The sequence below is a fragment of the Microplitis mediator genome, chromosome 1, assembly GCF_029852145.1.
Source record: "Microplitis mediator isolate UGA2020A chromosome 1, iyMicMedi2.1, whole genome shotgun sequence".
Lineage (NCBI taxonomy): Eukaryota > Metazoa > Arthropoda > Insecta > Hymenoptera > Braconidae > Microplitis > Microplitis mediator.
The window spans coordinates 23,630,043-23,650,469 of NC_079969.1; the positions used below are offsets into that span (position 1 = coordinate 23,630,043).

Below are 20,427 nucleotides of genomic sequence, written 5' to 3' on the forward strand. Positions count from 1 at the left end.
ACAGCTGGCCGCTTTACGACCAAACTTTCACATTCTGATTGCACGAGACTCTGACTTTATATATCTTTCCTCATTCGATCTTTCTATCGTATATATATGTGTATATATATGTATATACCTCTCTCTGGCAATGAGATTCATATATATACGAGGTTGCTTTATATAAACTCACTACAAGCATATCTGTATGTATATAAATAAATAAATAAATAAATATAAGGGGTAAATGTATTTTGAAGGGAAATTTATTTTGGTTACGGGACCTTGTGCCTTTGAATATGCATTCACACATTGTTAGTTATAGTCGTGCTAATGTCATGCTCTTTCAACCCCAAACGGTGACCCGAGAATGTTAATGACTACTTTGTATTTTAATGAACGAAAATGCGGACGATGTGGCGTCATCAATCAGATGGGAATAGACTACTGCTTGAAGGAATTTTTATAGATGTATTCAAATTAATGCATGTTAACTTTGCAGCTTATTTCACTTCTTTTTTTTTTTTTTTTAATGTTATTGTTGTTTTTGAATAAAAAAGCGCGATAAATATTTTTATTCAATTTTTTAAATTTAAATTTCCCGCCAAAAAAAGTGGATTTTATATTTAAACAGAGAATTTTGTTGGTTTGATAAATTAATTTCTTGGAAAAATATTATTTAATCAGAAAAAAAATTACTTTTTTTTTAGAATATATGGATATGATTTATATATTTTTTATGACAGTAAAGTTAGCTGACATTTGAAATTTGAATAAATTATTTTTTACAGATAAATAATGAAAAAAAAAAATAATTCTAAAAAAATGCACGTGTAGAAAATTTAATAAGCTATACGTGCAATTTTTCAAAATATTTTTTTTTTTTGTTAAAAAAAATCAAAATATTGTTAAATGTCTGCTAACTTAAATTTCCATTGTCTTTTGTCATACGAAAAAAATATATATCCGGGCAAATCTGCATATATGAGGCATATATTTATATATATGTTGCATATATGCAACATATTCCAGATTTGCCCGGATATATATTTCTTCGTATGGGTTGTGAAGAAAACTATACTCTATAACCTCCATTTGTTTTACTGTTTTACTGATTAAAAAAAATATTTTCCCGCCATTTATTTTTTCGATCTGTGTAATTGCACTGATAAGACTAATTTTGGTAAAATTTCAACCCGAATGTCATTTTAAAATTCTATTATCTCTTAAAAAACTACAAAACAAATGATAATATCAAGCGACTAACCTCTAAATAATATGGAATAAATTATCATATATTTTGTGATTGTAGCTCAATTAAATTCATTAGATGACAGGTTTCTATTTCAAATTCACTGTTTTTAAAAACAAAAAAAATTTTACATTAATTATCCACCGTAAATTTCGATTGAAAACAATCGATTAAATCGTGAGGTGGAGCAAAGATGGAAATTTTGAGTCAAAAAAAATTTTTAAACAGTAAACAGGAAGTTAATTTAGCGAAATAAAAATAAATTATTTAAACATATATTTAATTTAAAATAAATGTCATGTTGATTAATTTTCACAAAATTAATTTATATTTTAGTGTCTTTAATTATTCGAAATTAGTACAATAGAATGCAGTATAACAGCTTTTATGATATTCATAAACTATAATTTAATATTATCTTATATATATAATATATGTATGCAAATTATTATTGTACACTTAAAGTGTATTATTAATCCATTGAAATATATTTACATCTACACACATAAATATATAGATATATATAATATATACACTAACATTAAATATATATTTTATAATTGCATTCGCCGTCTAATATACTCATAAACAATTTACACTGTTACAAAAAAAAATATTGAATAAATAAATGAAAAGATAACATTTAAAAAATTTTTTTTTCATCGCGTGTTTATTATTTGTTCATAAACGACTGCGATAAAATGCCTTAGGACATAAAAAAAAAAAAAATCACGACGATAATTTTTGCAGTAATTTCAACGTTGTTCGATGAAAGTGTGCAATTATCGGTTGTACGTTCACGGAAATCTTAAACTCGGCTATATGGAGAGAAGCTGAGAGAAGAGCCCACGCGCGTGTATATCGGTAGGTACGATCATCGACGACGACGACGAGAACCTCACGAGTGTTGTATGCTGGGGAGTATATATATATATATGCATATAAGCAGGTATAGGTATAGGTATAGGTATAGGTATAGGTTCAGGACTCTCGGGATTACCAATCGTCGATTTCCCGGAGTCGAGAAACCTCGCTAATTGATTAAAGTCACGATCCCAAAGCCACCCGAGAGGGCTACACAATATCATCTGTAATCTCGATACGTTCTTGTTCTGTATACATACTTTCTTGTTCACTCACTCTCTATGGGTTTGTGTACTGGGGAAAGAGATGAAAAGAGACGATGAGTTTGATCATGGACATTGTGGTGTGTTTCGGGCTGTCCAGTTTGTGTGTCCCTTGTACTATTCAATCCCTAAACCGAGCGAGCCCTTTTCTCATTTCCACCCTCTCTCGATATACCGAATCCCATACCGTGCATTATTGTACGACCATTTTGGCTCACCACGGGATTAATCCGATCTCTAACGGTGGAATTTGCATTTAACGGTCATTAAATAAATTTTAAACTTATTTTATATTTATTTAAATATATTTCACTCATTTATTTTATAATCAATTATTTTATTCATTCATTTTCTTTTTTCAACCGCACTCACTATCTCATAAATTATTTAATTTTTAGCACGATACATTCGGGGTAAAATGAGACACTTCTTTTTTTTTTTAATTTATTTCCACACATTAAAAAATATTGTGGATCTGTGTTAAAAACGGTCCGTGTTAAATTTTTTGTGATTATTTTGTGTCAAATCAACATAATTCTCTGTGTTACTTTGAAATTTTTAATCGATCTACTATTCAACACTTTAAAAGTGTTACCTAGTACAAAAATCGATGTTATCAACTTTTATTAAGTGTTACTTTAAAATCAACACAAAAAAGTGTTGAAGCGACAGTTGAATTGTGTTAAAAAAATGAATTTCTTCTATTCACGCGGGAAGCGTCATTAAGTATCAGTTTTGCTTGGTTAGTTATTATTTTTGTGACATTGATTTTATTTATTTTCAATTAGACATAAAAAAATTAAGTTGACAAAGTTCATGATTCGTATAGTCTAAAAAAAAAAAAAATTGCATCTGTGGCTTTTTTACTTTTCTACGCGCGCACATTCTTATTTTTTATTTTTTTTTTTCGTAATTGATTTGTTGATAAAAAAATTGAAAAATTGTTAACTGTCTGGTAACTTTAGGATCATGTTTACTATCACAAAATAGTTAAATGTTAAATAATAATTGTTGACACTTTTGATAACCGAAAAATAATTCATGGTACAAAAATAAAATGTAAAAGTTAACATTTTTTTTGTGTCGCCATTAACATTTAAAAAGTGTTAAAGTTACTTTTCATATCACTCGAATTGTGTGTTGAAATTTTAACACAAATTTTGTGTTGAAGTTCAACACAAAAAGTCTGTGTTGAAAAATATCACAAATATTGTGTGGACCATTTTTAACACAATATTTTTTACTGTGCATGAGAAACTTGACGGTCCCAGTGCTCAGGATGATCAACTTACCCCACAGTCTTTCAGATCCCATAAATAGAAGTACACATGCAAACAAAAAAATGTTTTTTTCAAAAATGCTGTCTCATCTTACCTCGTACACTTACAGATTTTCCCATTCCCATTTTGCCCCGGATTCCCCAAAATCCACGTGATATTTTTTCAAGTAATTATAACACATGTAGAAATGATAAAAAAAATGATATATATTTACAGTAGATATTATGTTTGATAATGACTCGACGAATGCGAGTTTCGAGACCGAAATTAGGGTTATTTACTTCCCTTCGCTCCCTTTAGCCTTTTATAATACTTAATATATTGTTTTGTGTCTTCCTTTCGTAGGTCTACAATACAACAATTCATTCCATCTTCTTTCAACTCAGGTCCTTTCTTACTCCTTTTCTTTTTTTTATTTTTTATTTTCTCTCTAGACTCGCGTGCGTCGCGTACTTGTGTCATCATTTCTTTATTATTATTACTATTATTACATATTACTCGTACGTGGTTTATGAAATATGTTTTTTTTCGCAAGGACACTCTCATACTTTCAAAGGAGGTCAATTTTTAATATCACAACCCAATCAAAAGTTAAAAGAACAAAAAAAATTTATTTCAAATTATATTTTGTTGTGCAAAAAAATATTTCAAAGCCATTTAATATTATAATAAAAAGTGAAACTAGAAATAAACGGTAAGATCATTTAGTTAATAACAGACGGTTTAAGTTGGCGGTCTGTTATATACGCGAAAGTGTATAACGTAGAGTGTAGTGTAGAATAAAGAGTAGAGTGTGCGCGGGGGACAATATCACAGCGGACTAATCTCGAGCGCATCCTGTCTGCTATAAGACCGTCGGTTACAAGTGTAGTAGTATGGGGTAGTATGTATATAGTATATATATATATATAGTGTATAGTAGTACGAGGTCTGATGCCCTGAGGCCGGGCCCGCACGGAAGGAAGGGGCCCTCAGGTAAGGTCATGCACCCCGCTGACCTCGGACCACCGACTTGACTGCCCTCTCTCCCACTCTAGTCCGCGACAAGACCGCGCTTTTCTCTCGCCCTCATCCTCAGCCTTATCCTTATCCTTATCCTTATTCTCATTCTCATCCTCGACCTCATCCTTATCCTCATCCTCATTCTTATCCCGACTGTACCGAGTTAAGACTACAGTAGAGTATGGCTACAGGTAAATGCTGGTGCCGTTCGCGAATACTCTTCCACTAACTTCTTATTACTTTTTTACTCTTTTCATTTGCTTTCGATTCTATAAGACCTTACCAACGTCTATACCTTTTATTTGTGAATCTCAACTTTATTCGCGGGGGCTCTTTTTTTATTATCGTTATTATTATTCTCATATATATGTTTATTTTTATGGTTTATATAGGATACCGAGATTGTATACACGCACGCGCAAACTTTATTGAGATAAAACTGAGTCTGCGCTTACACGCCCACTAAACACGGAAAAATATTTTAAATTGTTATTACTTTTTTTTTTAGGTATCATTAAATGTTGTAATTATTCTTGTAAATTAAAAATTCAATTACGGAAATTTGTGTGCAAAATTTTTTTTTTTAAATATCAAGTAGGGAACTTGCGGTAAAATGAGAGATTAGTTTTAAGGCTAAAAAAAATTTTGAAAATATGATTAGTGCGATTTGTAGAAAAGAGTGGGGTAGGATAAAAAATTTTTTTTCTGTCTGACTATTTAAAAAAATAAAATATTTATTATGATTCTGAAGTTAGAAGACAATTAAAAATTTTGGATTTTATTTTTCAGCCAATCTATGAAAAAAAAAAAAAAAAACTAAAAAAATGCACATGTAGAAAATTAAAAAAGCTATAAGTGCAATTTTTTTTAATATTTTTTTTTTTATAATTTATCGTTTTAAAAAAATCCAAAAACTATAAGACGGCTAATTTTATGATCCTGAAATAAGCAGAGAAAAATTTTTGATTTTCTTTTTTCAGCAAATGAATTACAAAAAAAAAAAGTAAAAAAATGCACATGTAGAAAATTTAAAATACTATAAGTGTAATTTTTTTAAATATTTTTTTTTTGTAATTTATCGTTTTTGAAAAAATCCAAAAATTATTAGACGTCGGCTAACTTCAGTATCATCTAATTTCAGTTTCATAAATTTTTTTAACTTCAGTTTTTTCACAGCTTGTATTAATTTACAACAAATAATAAATAAAATAATTTAATTTTGTTAAATTAATTGGTTCATTAAATTAATTACCGATATTTACTCTAATTGTCATAAACTAAGAAAAAACAATTTCAGTGGCCCCATTGTCTAGATTGATCAATTTACCCCAGGGTTCGTAATCAAGTATTTTGAAAAAAAAAAAACAATTCGTCGTCTAAAAAATTGTCTCATATTTTGTCTTGGGTTCCCTAGTAATTAATGTACTGTTTTAATTAAAAATAAAAAAATTTGCATGCGAAATATAACGGCACAATAAAAGTATGACATAATAAAGAGAAATATAAAATTAATTAAGAGTAATGTGCACTTCGGTTCGACGAACAATGAGTAGAATTTATAATACGCAATTAAAATAAAAAGTAACTTTAAGTTTTATTTCGGTTGACAATAAAAAAAATTAAGTATAACAACGGGATAGACAGTGAGCACACGTTGGCCGGTGCGTGGGTCCGCGGTGTGGTCATGCCGGTCGGCCGAAACGAAAACGACTTGAGGTGAGATTATTATCGCGCAACGCGAGAGGAAGAATGTGAGAAGGAAGAGAGGCGGGAATGATAGTCAAGTGGAGCGAGTAAGTAATATATAAATATGAGAGTGAGTGAGAGCCTGAATTATAAGTTATAAGAAGTAAAAGACGAAGAAAGAAAGAAAGAGTGAAAGAGAGAAAGAAAGAAAGAGGTAAATAAGATAGAGAGGGAGAGGCGTGAGAACGTATCCACGGGCTGTTCCGCGGCACTGGGCCCCGCAATCCGCAATTAAATCTTTACCCAACTACTATTCTACCAACATAAGGCCCCTGAACACACGTCCAGTTCCTTTATTTTCCCTTTTAAATCTTATATTACTTCGTTCGTGTAATTTTCACGTAAATTCCACCGCCAAGGACCCAGGATCATCTCCTTCATGTAATGTAAGTCTTTTAAGACTCAAAAAAAAAAAAATAATAATAATTTATTCATAGCAATTATCTTGAGAATTAAAATTAAAAATTCTGAAAGCTTAAAAAGTAAAAAAAAAAATTTGTTTTATATGTATATTGTACTTTCTCTGAATAACGTGCAACCAGTGAGAAATTGGAGGCAAAGCGGCGACAGAAGTCAGTCACCGAAAGGTCCCGAGGTCACGGGAGGCCTTCGAGTCACGACATCCAAGCAGGTGCTTTGATCAGAATGGTCATTAAATTATTTTTACTCTTGTTTATTTTATTACTTATTTTTTTTCTTTAGTGTTACAAATCCCTCGAAGGACTCCTGTGACCTTTTATCAAGTATTTTTTGAAATTAATTAATTAATTAATTAATATTTTATTTATTTGAATTGAAATAAATTTAATTGTCTATTGATTGATTGATTGATTAATTAATTAATTAATTTGATGTTAATAAATTTAAAAAAGGGCCAGTACAATGCATACCTTCCCGGCGCATGCCCATCTTCAGGCACTTCTTCAGCCGGCAAAATTGACATTGATTACGATGATGCTGATCTATTGGACAATTACGATTCCCTCGACACGAGTACGTTAAATTCCTTCGTACACTTCTTTTAAAAAAACTTTTACATCCTGTAACATAAATTAAATATTCATCATTAATTTTTTTATAATTATAATATATTATATATTATATATTTGTTCAAATTCATTTATTTAATAAATAATGGGATGAATTTATTTACTCAAGAAAAAAAAATTTTAGCGGAAAATTTGTTCAAATAGTAATCAGTTGGCGTAACGAAATACTTGGTGGTTTTCTTTGATATTAAGTTCTCGGTATATTTATAAATATATATATGTATATGTGTATGATATGAAGGATGCATGCACGCAGGATAGGAGGAATCCAACGAGCGGCGCACGCACGTCGGGGAGAAAATGATTGTGCGCGGATCGCTGTGTAGATATAGATATATATGGGTGGTATGTAGATATATATGTATATATATATATAAATGTATGTGGGTATATGTGCAAATAGTAATAGTATAGAAAGGCAAAAGAGGTAAAGGTATAAGGTAAGTATTAAAGGTAAGGGAGCATTAAGAATCGAGGATAAAGTAAGTAAAGAAGGAAGAAGACTTGTTTCCGAGGCAAGCTGATGTGAGTATAAGACTGGCAGAGTGGCAGGACTGCCCTAAGAATAATCGCAACCCCGACAAACTGGCGGCGGCTTGTTACACGCACGTAATTCAATCCCACGCCGTGGAAATGACCCGCGAGCCACAGCTGGTTCTATCACAAATTTATATCCTTGTATATACTACTGTGCATATTTTATTTTACCGAAAAACATTTTAATTTTTTTTTTTTTATTGGTGCGAATAAATTGATTTTTTTTATTAATAAAATTTAACAATTAATTAATTTTTTAATTAATAACAAAAAAAATTTGGGGATTCGACGGTTTTCGCGGCGCCGTCAAATGACCGCAAATTACTAGAGAACTCAACAAAATAAGATCTTTTGAAAAGATAAAATTTTTCGATATCTCGCTTAGTTTTCGAGAAAAATGGATTTTGGAAAAATGTGATTTTTTTAAAAAAAGTGAAAAATTTCATAGATTTTAATATCGTTATTTTTTTTTGTATTTTTTTCCAAAAACTATATTTGAAGATGAAAGTTTTGAAAAAAAAAAACGTTTGAATTAGTTCATTTTTGAAAAAGTTACAGCTATGTGAAAAAAAGTCTAATTTTGTGAAATTCTACAAGAATTCGCGGTCATTTGACGGCGCCACGGAAACCGTAGACTTCCCAAAAATTCACTTAATTTTTTACAGTAAAGTGACTAGGGCAATTTTTCAAATTTTCAAATTTTTAATACAAAAAATTCTCAGTTAAAGCAAAAAAAAAAAATGTAATTTTTTTTAATCTTCACGTGACCGATATTACCCCAAATACTTTGTAGCACTCGAAAATTCATAAAAATTTTTTCTCAAATTTTGGAGATGCCCCAGTGCCTTAGATTGGCAAATAATTAATTAATAAGCAATTAATTAAGCCAAAAATAAAAACAAATTTATTTATGGTATTGAAGTTAGCCGACGTCAATAGTATTTTTGATTTTTTTTCACACAATAAATTACAAAAAAAAAAATATTTGAAAAAATTGCACCTGTAGTTTTTTAAATTTTCTACATGTGCATTTTTTGAGTTTTTCTTTTTTTTGTAATTGATTTGGTGAAAAAAAAATCCGAAAATTACTAATCGTCTGCTAACTTCAGGATCATAATTTATTTGCCTTAGCTTCTGACAATAATGATATTAATTATTAATCGTAAAAAAAAAGTATACTATATACTGAAAGAATGTAATTTGCATAAGAGCAGCCTCATAAATAAAAGAAAAAGCGGACAAAGAAATAAAATATCCTAGCGCACATATAAAATAAAAGTAAAACTTTGAGAAATAAGAGTAGACTAATCGGCAGTACATCTGTCGACGATAAGACAAAACAAGATGGTATCCCACGTGGGCTCTTGAGGGTTACATCCAAGCATAAATTTAATCCAACAATTCTCGTTTTATCTTTAGCTGCAAGGTCCTTCCACCTTTTACGTGACTCGCGTTAGCAATTCAACTTTGTATAGAAACAAGACTAGAGTAGAGTAATTCTTAAGTTGAGTTAATATAAAATATAATATGAATAATATAAAATAATGTTGGCATTATATGTATAAGAGACTAAAGAACTTTAAGAACTTTACTCAGCGTGCGTTCTAATAACAGACCGTCCAGTTCAACAGATTATGACCACGAAGACCCTGGAATGGAATGGAAGTGCGTGCGTAAGTCTTCCGCAGCATTAGACCATCCGTAATTTTGTTAATACATATATATATATATATTTTCATACATAGATATCTATGTACATATATAAAGGAAGCGAGGCTGAGCGCTCGCAAATGCATGCTCTGCGGTCAGTCTTTCGACTCGGCCGCGTAAAATTAATGACATTGTTATAATTAATTAGCGTTTCGTACTTGTATCTCGCAATACACAAGACTGCAATATATATATATGTATATATATGGATATTGTGTATAGTAAAGAGGCTTCGTTAGCAGGATAATTGGTCACAGAGGATGCGCTTAAGGCGGTGCAACGGTGAAGAAGCCTTCTCGCTTCGGGCGGCAAGCAAGTAATTCTACGCCTGCCGCGTAAGTATTACGATCATCTTCTCTCCTCATTGTTGCTAATACTTTACATTAAGGATACAGACTAGGACTTGGGTATTGTGAGTTATGTAGATTGCAGATTACGGATAATAGATGATAGATATCGCAGATAATAGATACCGATACTGATTAATGTTTAATTATCCGCGGATAAAAAAATTTTATATTTAATTTATTCTATTCAACTTCCTTAGAAAAAAATTATGATATTTTATACAGCATAAATTATTACTTTGTTGTTATAAGTTATTTATCTACAGTTACACAGAAAAAAAGGATTTCTTGGCGCAAAAAATTTTTTCTTGTTCTAAGAAAATTTTTACTTGACCCAAGAAATTTTTTGTATTATAAAGTGAAAACAAAACTTTTCTTGGGGTAAGATAAAATTTTCTTGGAACAAGAAAAAAATTTTTTAGGCGAGAAAAAAATTCTTGAGCCAAGAAAAATTTTTGTCTTCAATTCATAATACAAAATATTTCTTGCGCCAAAAAATTCTTTTTTTCTGTGTACAATAAAAAATCAGGTTGATTTTTAACTGCACGGAAAAAAATGAACTATATAAATTGAGAATGACAAGTAATATAATGACAAAGTGATCAGTAAATACCATCATTCTAAATAGTAATTTTTTCATTTACGATTAAAACGTGAATAATTACAGGATAAGTATGAAAATTTATTGTCTATGTAAGAAAAATTACTATTTGAACTTTAAAAATCGTAACTGATACTTAGAAAATAGACGACACGTGTTATAAAATTTACTATTTGAATGTTAAAATTCCCCATATTGACAACCGGGTTTCGGGTTATAATTTCAAATAGTAATTTTTAAAGTTTATTTTTTTCCGTGTGGAATTTATGCTGTCATATGGAGTTCGAGAGTGTAAAGAAAAATTTCATTAGATATTTTTGGAGCGAATCAATTGATTTGAACATATTTGGCGGCAATCGGAAGAGCTCATCAATACTTAGATCTGATTAGATTTTGAAATCGATCGGTCGAGTAGCTTACAAGTTATAGGAAACATAAAAATTGGATTTTTCAAGGCATGATTATGAGGAAACGATTCATCTGACAAAAAATTTTAATCAGACCTTTTTTGTAGAACATTCAATTTCCTACAAGAAATGTATTCAAGTCTATGTTGCTTATCTCGATTGTTTGAGAGTTATGAGACAAAAACCCGCTCATTCAAAAAAAATCAAAAATTGCGATGATACACCTTTTAATATCAATATTAAGGGCTCAAATTCTCACAATAATTTTTTTTTGTCATCCCAAATAATATTTTCACAGTATCGTTAAAAAAAATAGTCGATTTTTTTGGCCCAGTCTATTATATATTTAGAAATTACAAAATCAATGTATATAATTACTTTCTTATGATAATCTGAGGTCGAAAAAACATCCAATTTTTTTTTTTAGTTGGAATATAAAATTCTAAATTATGCTCATTAAAGATATCACAATACTCAGGTAATTGAATAAATAATCAACGCAAAAATTACAAGACTAAAAAAAAAAATTAATTATTAAGATACTGAAAGATCTTATCTTTGTTTCAATGTAAATCTCAGATTAGCTTCAGCTAATAAGTAGTTGAACCACGTAATTATAAATAAAACAACAGAAGAGGGCAATTGTTTTATACATATAATTCATATTCATATATTTGAATTGCATATAGATATTTTAAGTACATTAATTATAATTAATCTACAATATTTAACGTCAACAAAGAACGAAGTCTGCGTAAAAATATAATTTACCATTTTTTTATAACCGTCAAATTTTGGTAAAATTGGATAAAGTAGCGCATGTATTTTTGTCAAACTTAAATTAATTTTTTCTCTTTAATTGCGAGCCAATAACTCGAGTTTTTTTAAACGGCAGCGAACTGAGAGTTTAAATAAAAAAAGGGGTGTCGAGTTAAGATACCTGAGTTGTAGACTTCACCACTTATATTTATAAATATAAGTGTCAATACTGAGACATTTATCTTGTCAAGTTCAAGTTAAAGAAAAAAATTCAAATTCAAATCCTATGAAGAACTTAATAAATAATAATTAAATTGACAATGCGAAGTAACTCTTGATAAAGAAACTAAAATGCATTATTACAAAGAAACCAACAAGGCTTCCCCAATACGGTACAAATGTTTAAGTTCTTATTCTATATCTGTTTCTGTATCTGTATATATAGATATATGTATATATTTCCTTACAATTCTTACATGACTTGGAGTAGAGTGGCTGACGAGGGTCTGCCACCCTACGACACACCACTAAACACATAACATCCATACATCTACACACAACTTATAATTCTTTCTCTTCCTCATTCTCGTTTGCTTGTACTCGAGTAAACGGAAAAGATGAAGCCAGACATCCCGCAGACCCTCTGTACTAATCGCCCTAATGAGATCATATTATATTATTCCGTTCTGGATAATCTTTATTAATCTCATTTCCAACTTGTTCATGTACAATATTATCTAATATATTCTTTACATTATTGCTCACTATTTCTTATAAACAATAATAAATAAATCTAAAGCACTTCAATGAAACAAACAAATATAGATGTAATTTTTAATATCGCACACCTCCAACGCGAAGCAGTTAAATGAACACTACTCTATCTCACATTCAAGCCCGGGTCAAAAATGAAACTTGATTTAGACTTGGTTTAACCAAGTCGAAATTTGAAGTTGTTTTTTATGAGACTAACTCGACTTTTTCTTACGGAGATATGAAATGCATTGAGTTTGAGCTTTGGTTTAGACTTAACTGACTTATTTAGTCATGATTTAAGACGAAAAAATTGAAATCAAGTCGAAATTGACTTGGTTTAGACTTATTCGTTTTAAATTATAAGGCGAAAAAGTCAAAACTACGGTGACATAATTTTTGTAAATTAAGGCGAAAGTAGGGGAGGAAGGGGCAAAGTGGACCCCTGGGGGCAAAGTGAACCCCTTAAAATTTTCTATACGCCAATAAATTCGGACGGATAATAAGCTTATCGAAATTTTTTGTATAATGAGGGCTAAAATAGACCACCAAAACTGTTGATTAAATACAATTTATTAAGAAAGTTAAAGATAACAAAATTACGTTTTAAAATTATATCGCAGCAGACTATTAAAATGACTTTTATATTATTAAAGTACAATTGTTTAATAGTTATTTGCAAATATCACACGTGTAAAGAATAAAAAATATCAAATCCGAAATTTTTTGGAGAGCCCACTTTGCCCCTAATTTTCGATTTTTCAATTTTAATAGACACAACATAATGAAGTGACAATAAGTATCAAGGGTCTAAAAAGAAGTAAACGCGTAAAAAAATTGATGATATTATAATTATTTTCCTTAAGGGGCCCACTCTGCCCCCCTTTCCTCTAAGGCAAATAAATTACTTTTTTTCGACTTGATTCAGCAAGTCAAAAGTAAGATGAATGACTATTGTGCTAGAAGTAAAGACGAATAAATTGAAACTAAGATCAAAAAGTACGAATAAGTCGAAACTAAGATGAAAAAAATTTTATTTGAGTCGAAAAAGTCGAAATCTTATCGAAAAATCGTCGGCAAATCGATAACTTGAAAAGAAAATAAGGTAAAGCGAGCCTGAATCAAGTTTTATTTTTGACCCGGGAGGTCATGTTATACATTTATCTAAAATCACTTTCATCAATATTAGACAGCACTTAGATTCTACACGGTAAGAAATATTTTGCGGATATCACTATGCCAGTATGGGCTTGAACATTGGTATGATTTTACAATTTGATTGTTCAACTTTGAAATTTTGTAATTAATGTAAAAATCAGTTTCCGAAAAAAAAAATCGATGAATATTCTCGAAGGAAATTTAATGCTCTACAAAAGAAGTCTCTTAACAATTTTTGCTAAATTCACTCCTTCGAAAGATATTCAAGGTTGAAGTTGAGTCAAAACGCCTTCAATTAAAACGAAAATAAAAATTACGTAAAGAATGAGATTAAAAGATTTAATTCCTCGATAATGATAATTTGTACATATATATAATATTGAAGGCGTGTAAGGTGATTCGTAGTTTGATACCTCATAGGTCTCCTGAGCCAGCGGAGTGTCTGCTCACTAAGTCACGTATGATCCTGCGCGACAAACAATATCCCGTCTTAAATACTGGTTTACCGACATACTGGCTAATTACTATAATCGAGTTGCTATCACGAACATTCTTCAGTTTACTATAACTATGAGGCCTTATGTACCATCCTTACCATACCAAACTATACTACATATTATATTGTATAATGTATCTCCTTACAGTACATACATACATATAGATATAACATATATTTATAAATATATAAATGAAATGTATGTAGAGGATCCTAAGCAAAAGGTAGTGCTCGAGTGGCGTTGGCATGCACGCGCTTCAGTACATTCCTTTTTATACACACAATACTTAAGCATAAAAAGTACAATCCAAAAGTGTGTTATATTTACCAAGAACTTGACAACGATCTTGACTACTTTTTTATGCTACTTCTTATTCTGTTTTACTTGTATTATTTTTCTTTGTCTTGTTTTATAAACTTGAAATAAAAAATATACCATTCATATATATATATATATATGTATGTGCATATATCTGATGTTTAAACAGGAATGTATATTTAATATTTAATATGCATTTTTTATCATAGATTTAATTTATTATTATTATTATTATTGTTATTATTATTATTATTATTATTATTATTATTATTATTATTATTATTATTATGCGGAAAAAAAATAGGCACTGCAACAGGACAAAATCCTGTTGCAACAACAGGATTTTTGCTGTGAATCAATAGGATAAGGAACAAGTCTCATGTACCAACTTTTTTTTTGTCAGTATAGTAAAATTCAAATTCTGAAAAAAAAAATATTTTCTGCATCATTATAAGAAAGATTAAAATTTTGAACAATATTTAATTGTCAGTATGAAAAAAATTCAAATTTTAAGAAAAAATTCAAATTAAAATGAAATTGTGTTCTGTTGCACCTACAAGACTGCGTACTGTTGCAGCACTTACTTTTAAACCGTGCATTATTATTATTATTATTATTATTATTATTATTATTATTATTATTATTATTATTATTATTATTATTATTATTATTATTATTATTATTATTATTATTATTATTATTATTATTATTATTATTATTATTATTATTATTATTATTATTATTATTATTATTATTGTTATTATTATTAATATTTTTTAATAAGGATGTCAATTTTCTCACGGTATACTTAAGTATAGTAAGCAAATTGTCACGGTCTATTAGTCAATCGGAATGAAGTTGTAGATAGAGTTTTATTGTGACATATATATGTATATATATTGGCAATAAACAAATGTTAATTATTAAACGTGTGTATTTATATTTATAAAATAATTAATAAATATACAATAGTGTAAAAAAAAATGAAAGATAAAAGATAAAAGTTAAGGATTAACTAATAAATCAAGCGAATGGATGAATGAAAATGTAAAAGTTTAAAGTGTTACATGATAGCAGCAGATAAATAGAGTCCAGGTGATTCAGAGGTTAGATAACTGTTGGGGGATGTCAATGTGTGTGACATTGAGTTGGTATGAGTCGAGACACGAGTGTATCAATGGAATGATGCATCGAAAAATTATTATTACAATAATAATGTTTATGGTATCGTTGATTTTATTTATATTTTTTCTTTATGTCTTGTAGAGATCGTTGGGTCTCGAGATTAACAGCAAGAATTTCTGGCATGTAGACGGAAGAGATAATATTAGGATGCTGGTTACATCAACTATCATCAATTTTCGAATCGTTTTATCGGGTTGTACCATCGAGAATGCGTGACTTGTGCATACTTATATATTTATATATATATGTACATTTGTATGTATATTTTTATCCTTTATTTTTTATCTCTGTTACAGTATACTTTTACTTTTTATGTTGCATAATTTATTTATTTTTTATTTTTTACGCATTTGTTTATTTAGTCTAAACATATTTATCTGATCTAATTTTAATTTTATATTTAGTTCTATTGTGAAATATTTGCTATTTGTAAATATTTTTTTTTACAATAAAAAATATATGAACTCGGAGTCGATGATTACCCGAGTCGAAAATTAGCCCGAAATAGATCCGATTGAGAGCCCTGTAGTCTTCTAGCAATTAATTGTAAGCATTATTTTTTTGACATGTAACGAAATTTATATAAAATTAATTATTATTATTATTATTATTATTATTATTCTTAAATTATTATTAATTTATTATAAAAAATTGAACTACTAACAGCATTAGCTATATATTTTGATAATTTTAATTGAAATTATTTGAACCATTGTAAATGCAAATAAAATCCAGAGTAACATAGATTATTATTAATCATAATATTAATAATGCTAATGATATTAATAATATGAATATTATTATTATTAAAATAAAATAGGGCTCAGAGGTTCAAAATAGGACCTAATTTTGATTTTCATCAGATCCTATATTGAACCCTAAAGTGCTGAAAACGGAAATTTTTAGAATACATTGATAACTCACAGTGTAATTTTTATGTTATCAATAAATGAGAGGTATTATTTCAGAAAGCAAAAAATACATAACCAATAACTCTTAATTTTTACAGTTTCTCCTATCAACTATTAATTTTTAAATAAAGCAAGAATTCAAAATAAAAAGTAAATAATGCTTTAAAGATTTATTTAACTAAAATTACATTTTAAACTGTGAAATTTGCTGCTTAAAATTGTTTTAATTTCATTACTATAATAAATTTCTAAAATTACAGTTTAAGCTTTAATGTTTAAAGATTTTTACCCCGAAGGCCTGTTTCCACTGTAAAAACTGTAATTTTTCAACTGCTCTTTTTTCGGTGTACATTTTTTTTTTTTTTTTCACAAAAATTCCGACGGTAGTGACAACTTTTTTTCAATAAATAATTTTTTTTTAATTTTAATTTAAAAATTTTTGTTTTCTAAAAATATTTCACTGGCTTCAGTGTTTAAAAAATATCACTTGGGTAAAAAAAATTATATTTCGTGTTTTTATAATTATGTAAAATAAAATTTAAAAAAATAGAGCAATATTTCACGATAATTAATTGGTTTAAAGAGCATATGGTTTAGAGAGGTAGGTCTCGATGACAATTCATAGAATTTGAAATTTGAAATCCACAGCACACACGATCCATTACTTAAACCTTATCCCTAAAAGCGACATACGAAGCATGTACGCAGCATGACTACGTGAAATGGGTGGTGCCGGGCTTCTTGTAATCGCCAGATTAATGTTCTCTTACTTATATACTAAACTAAAGTTTACTCTACCTAAGGAGTTAAATAGTAAGAGTACACGTTTTATTGAAAGTCTTATAGAAAATACGAGATCGTAAATTTAAAGATCGAGTCCAACGATTGGTCAGTCTGCGATTAATTTAACGCCACTACATTGCAAGTGACCAGCTGGACAAGAGAAAAAAATATTGTCGTTTACTGCAGAAAGACGGAAGTGAAAATAAAAAGAGAAGATAAACGAGATTTAAAAAAGGGTGATCAAGTAAGTAAGTGTCGTTTTAAAAGCGTAAAAAAAAAAAAAATAAAAACCCGTTATATTGAAGAAATTTAAAATAAGTAAGACCAGTTTTCCAAGATGGGCCATCAAATATTTCCCATCGGAATTGGCTTCATAATGGAGGCCCACCGGGCAAACCTCGGCCGGTTCTGGAATCGGGCCCCACATCAAACGCGTGAGACCCCAAGTGACCCTCACCCAACAACTCATTAATCATTATATATTTTCGCGCGTTATCCTCTTTAGTTTACGCCGGCTGATGGACGTTTAACTAAAAGTATCTATGGCTATAACCGTTGGTCATTTTTACCTATTCTCTAACCAGTCTCTATATACATTTGAATATATATTATATATATATATAACATAATATTGTATTACATATACAACATAAATCTAACATTTATTTGATTTTATTTATCATTCATTTTTTTCAAATGATAATTTGACTTAAAAATATAATTGGTTACGAAAGTATAGATATTAGAGAAAAATGTTTCAGACAAAAGTTATAGGAAATTCAATTCTCTACAAAAAAGGTTTCCAGGTTTATAACCGTATCTTTGATAGTTCAAAAGTTATATAGAAAATAAAAAAGAAAACCATTAATCAGAAAAAAATAATATATTTAAATTTATTTTTTTACTTTAATTTGCAATTACGTCGAAACAATGCGACGTAAGTAAAAATGCAATGAGATCTTTTTTGTAGAGAATTTAATCAGCTACTAAATTATTTATATAAATTTTTGTCGTATCTCTGTAAGTTTAGTCAGAATTTTGATTTTTTTACAAAAGTTTTTGAATTTGCGTTTCAAAGTCTAAAAAAGAAATCGATTAAAAAATTAAATCGACGCTCAGTGACGCGGGCAAAGGTACTGCGACTGATTTATAAATTTTAAAGTGTGTGACGTAATTCAGTATTAATAAATTAAAATTAATTAAAATTTATATTGCCGAGGAAAAAAATTTCCACATAAATATATTTAAGTTAAACTAAAATAAATAAAAAAAATGATTAGATGCGGGTACTTGTAGACTATCTTGTTAATAAAATTTAAAATGTATAATCATACAGTTGTTAATAATAAATCTAATGATTATTTATTGAATGCACGAGTGTAGAGAGGCATCATTACATCTTTTCCCACTGGTATATGAGTTAAATAAAAATTGCATCGATGAGTAACTATATATCATTTACTATCAAGTAATAATCGAGATGATTGTTGACGATGACTTTAATGTACATTGACGAATTGATTTTGATGTCAACCGATGTCAAACGACTGGGAATTATTGTCAATTTATCAAGCTCGTGACGCGATTAAGCGCAGAGACTGCCCCAGATTGTTAGGATGGTAAATATACCTAAATTAACAGATGCGACAGAATTATAATGATGATCATCATCGTCATCATCAATCGTTACAACCGAGAGAGCAACGATATTTATTAAGTACAAGAAATATCGATGGCCCGCTTTACTTTCCTCACTCATAATTCTGCGCAGATGACGATGACGCGTATTATTATTATATTAGCGATCGTAATGACTCATGAAAATTAGTGAGAATCTTATCGCTAAGTACTATACTGCAACATGTTTGTGTTCATTATATTTATTATTATTATTATTATTATTATTAAACAGTAATGATATTTATAAAACGACTAGCACTTGCTATTCATATTTAGACTTCTTGGGTTATTTTTTTTATTTTTCTGTCATTGCAGATATGTATTATCAATATTTATGTGAAAAAATATATCGTTTATTTAGTATCTGGTACACTTTATTTAAAAGCAGTATCGATTATATATGTATATATTTAATAAATAATTATAATTAATTTAATGAAACTAAATGTGTTTATTTTTAATGCTAATAAATTATTTTTTATTAAATTTTAAAAAAATCGTTTGTTGATCAGTTGATTTTTTTTATCTCAAATGGAATTTTTAAAATTTTAATATTTAAAAAATTTCTTTAAAATTTTATAAAAATATGATTTTTTAAATTAGGAGAAAAATTTTTTTATTGATATTCAAAAATTTAATACGGAAAAAAATAATTTAAATTTACAGACTGAATTCTTTTGTGATATATAGATCTATATAAATATTTAGAGATCTACAACAAATCACAAATTAAAAAATTTAAAAAAATCAAAAATTTGAATTTTAGAAAATTGGAGATTTTGTAAAAAAAATTGTTTATTGATCAGTTGATTTTTTTTATCTAAAATTTAATTTTTTTAAATTCTAATATTTAAAAAATTTCTTAAAAATATGATTTTTTAAATTTAGAGTAAAAATTTTTTTAATGATATTAAAAAATTTGACATGGAAAAAAATAATTCAAATTTACAGACTGAAATCTTTCGGGATCTATAGATCTATATAAATGATCCTGAAGTTAGCAGACAATCAACAATTTTTGGATTTCTTTTATCAATAAATAAGTCGCAAAAAAAAAAAAAACTAAAAATATGCACTTGTAGAAAATTTCAAAAACTATAGGTGCAATTTTTTAAAATATTTTTTTTTTATATTTTATTGTTAAAAACAAAATCCAAAAATTATTGGACGTCGGATTCAAGTATGATCTATATAAATATGCAGAGATCTATAAATCACAAATTAAAAAATTTTAAAAAATCAACAATTTTAATTTTAGAGACTGATATTTTATAAAAAAAAAATTCTTTCAAGTTCTAGATCTAGAAAGTTCTCCATTAATCTGCCAAGACCGAAATAGATCTATA

At 28.5% G+C, this 20,427-nt stretch overlaps 1 protein-coding gene across 5 annotated transcripts in view; it reads right to left on the reverse strand.

Annotated features, from left to right (window-relative positions):
- Positions 1-20,427, reverse strand: part of LOC130675918 (steroid receptor seven-up, isoforms B/C) — a 236,678-nt gene that overhangs the window by 58,448 nt on the left and 157,803 nt on the right. For 3 of the 5 annotated variants that reach the window (XM_057481849.1, XM_057481860.1, XM_057481822.1), the window contains one exon: positions 7,268-7,426. In XM_057481849.1, the coding sequence (XP_057337832.1) occupies positions 7,268-7,295 (28 nt within the window). In that variant the 5' untranslated portion in view covers positions 7,296-7,426. Of the gene's footprint in view, positions 1-7,267; positions 7,427-14,120; positions 14,139-20,427 lie in introns of those variants that run through there. The other 2 variants (XM_057481840.1, XM_057481831.1) reach the window with 2 other exon arrangements.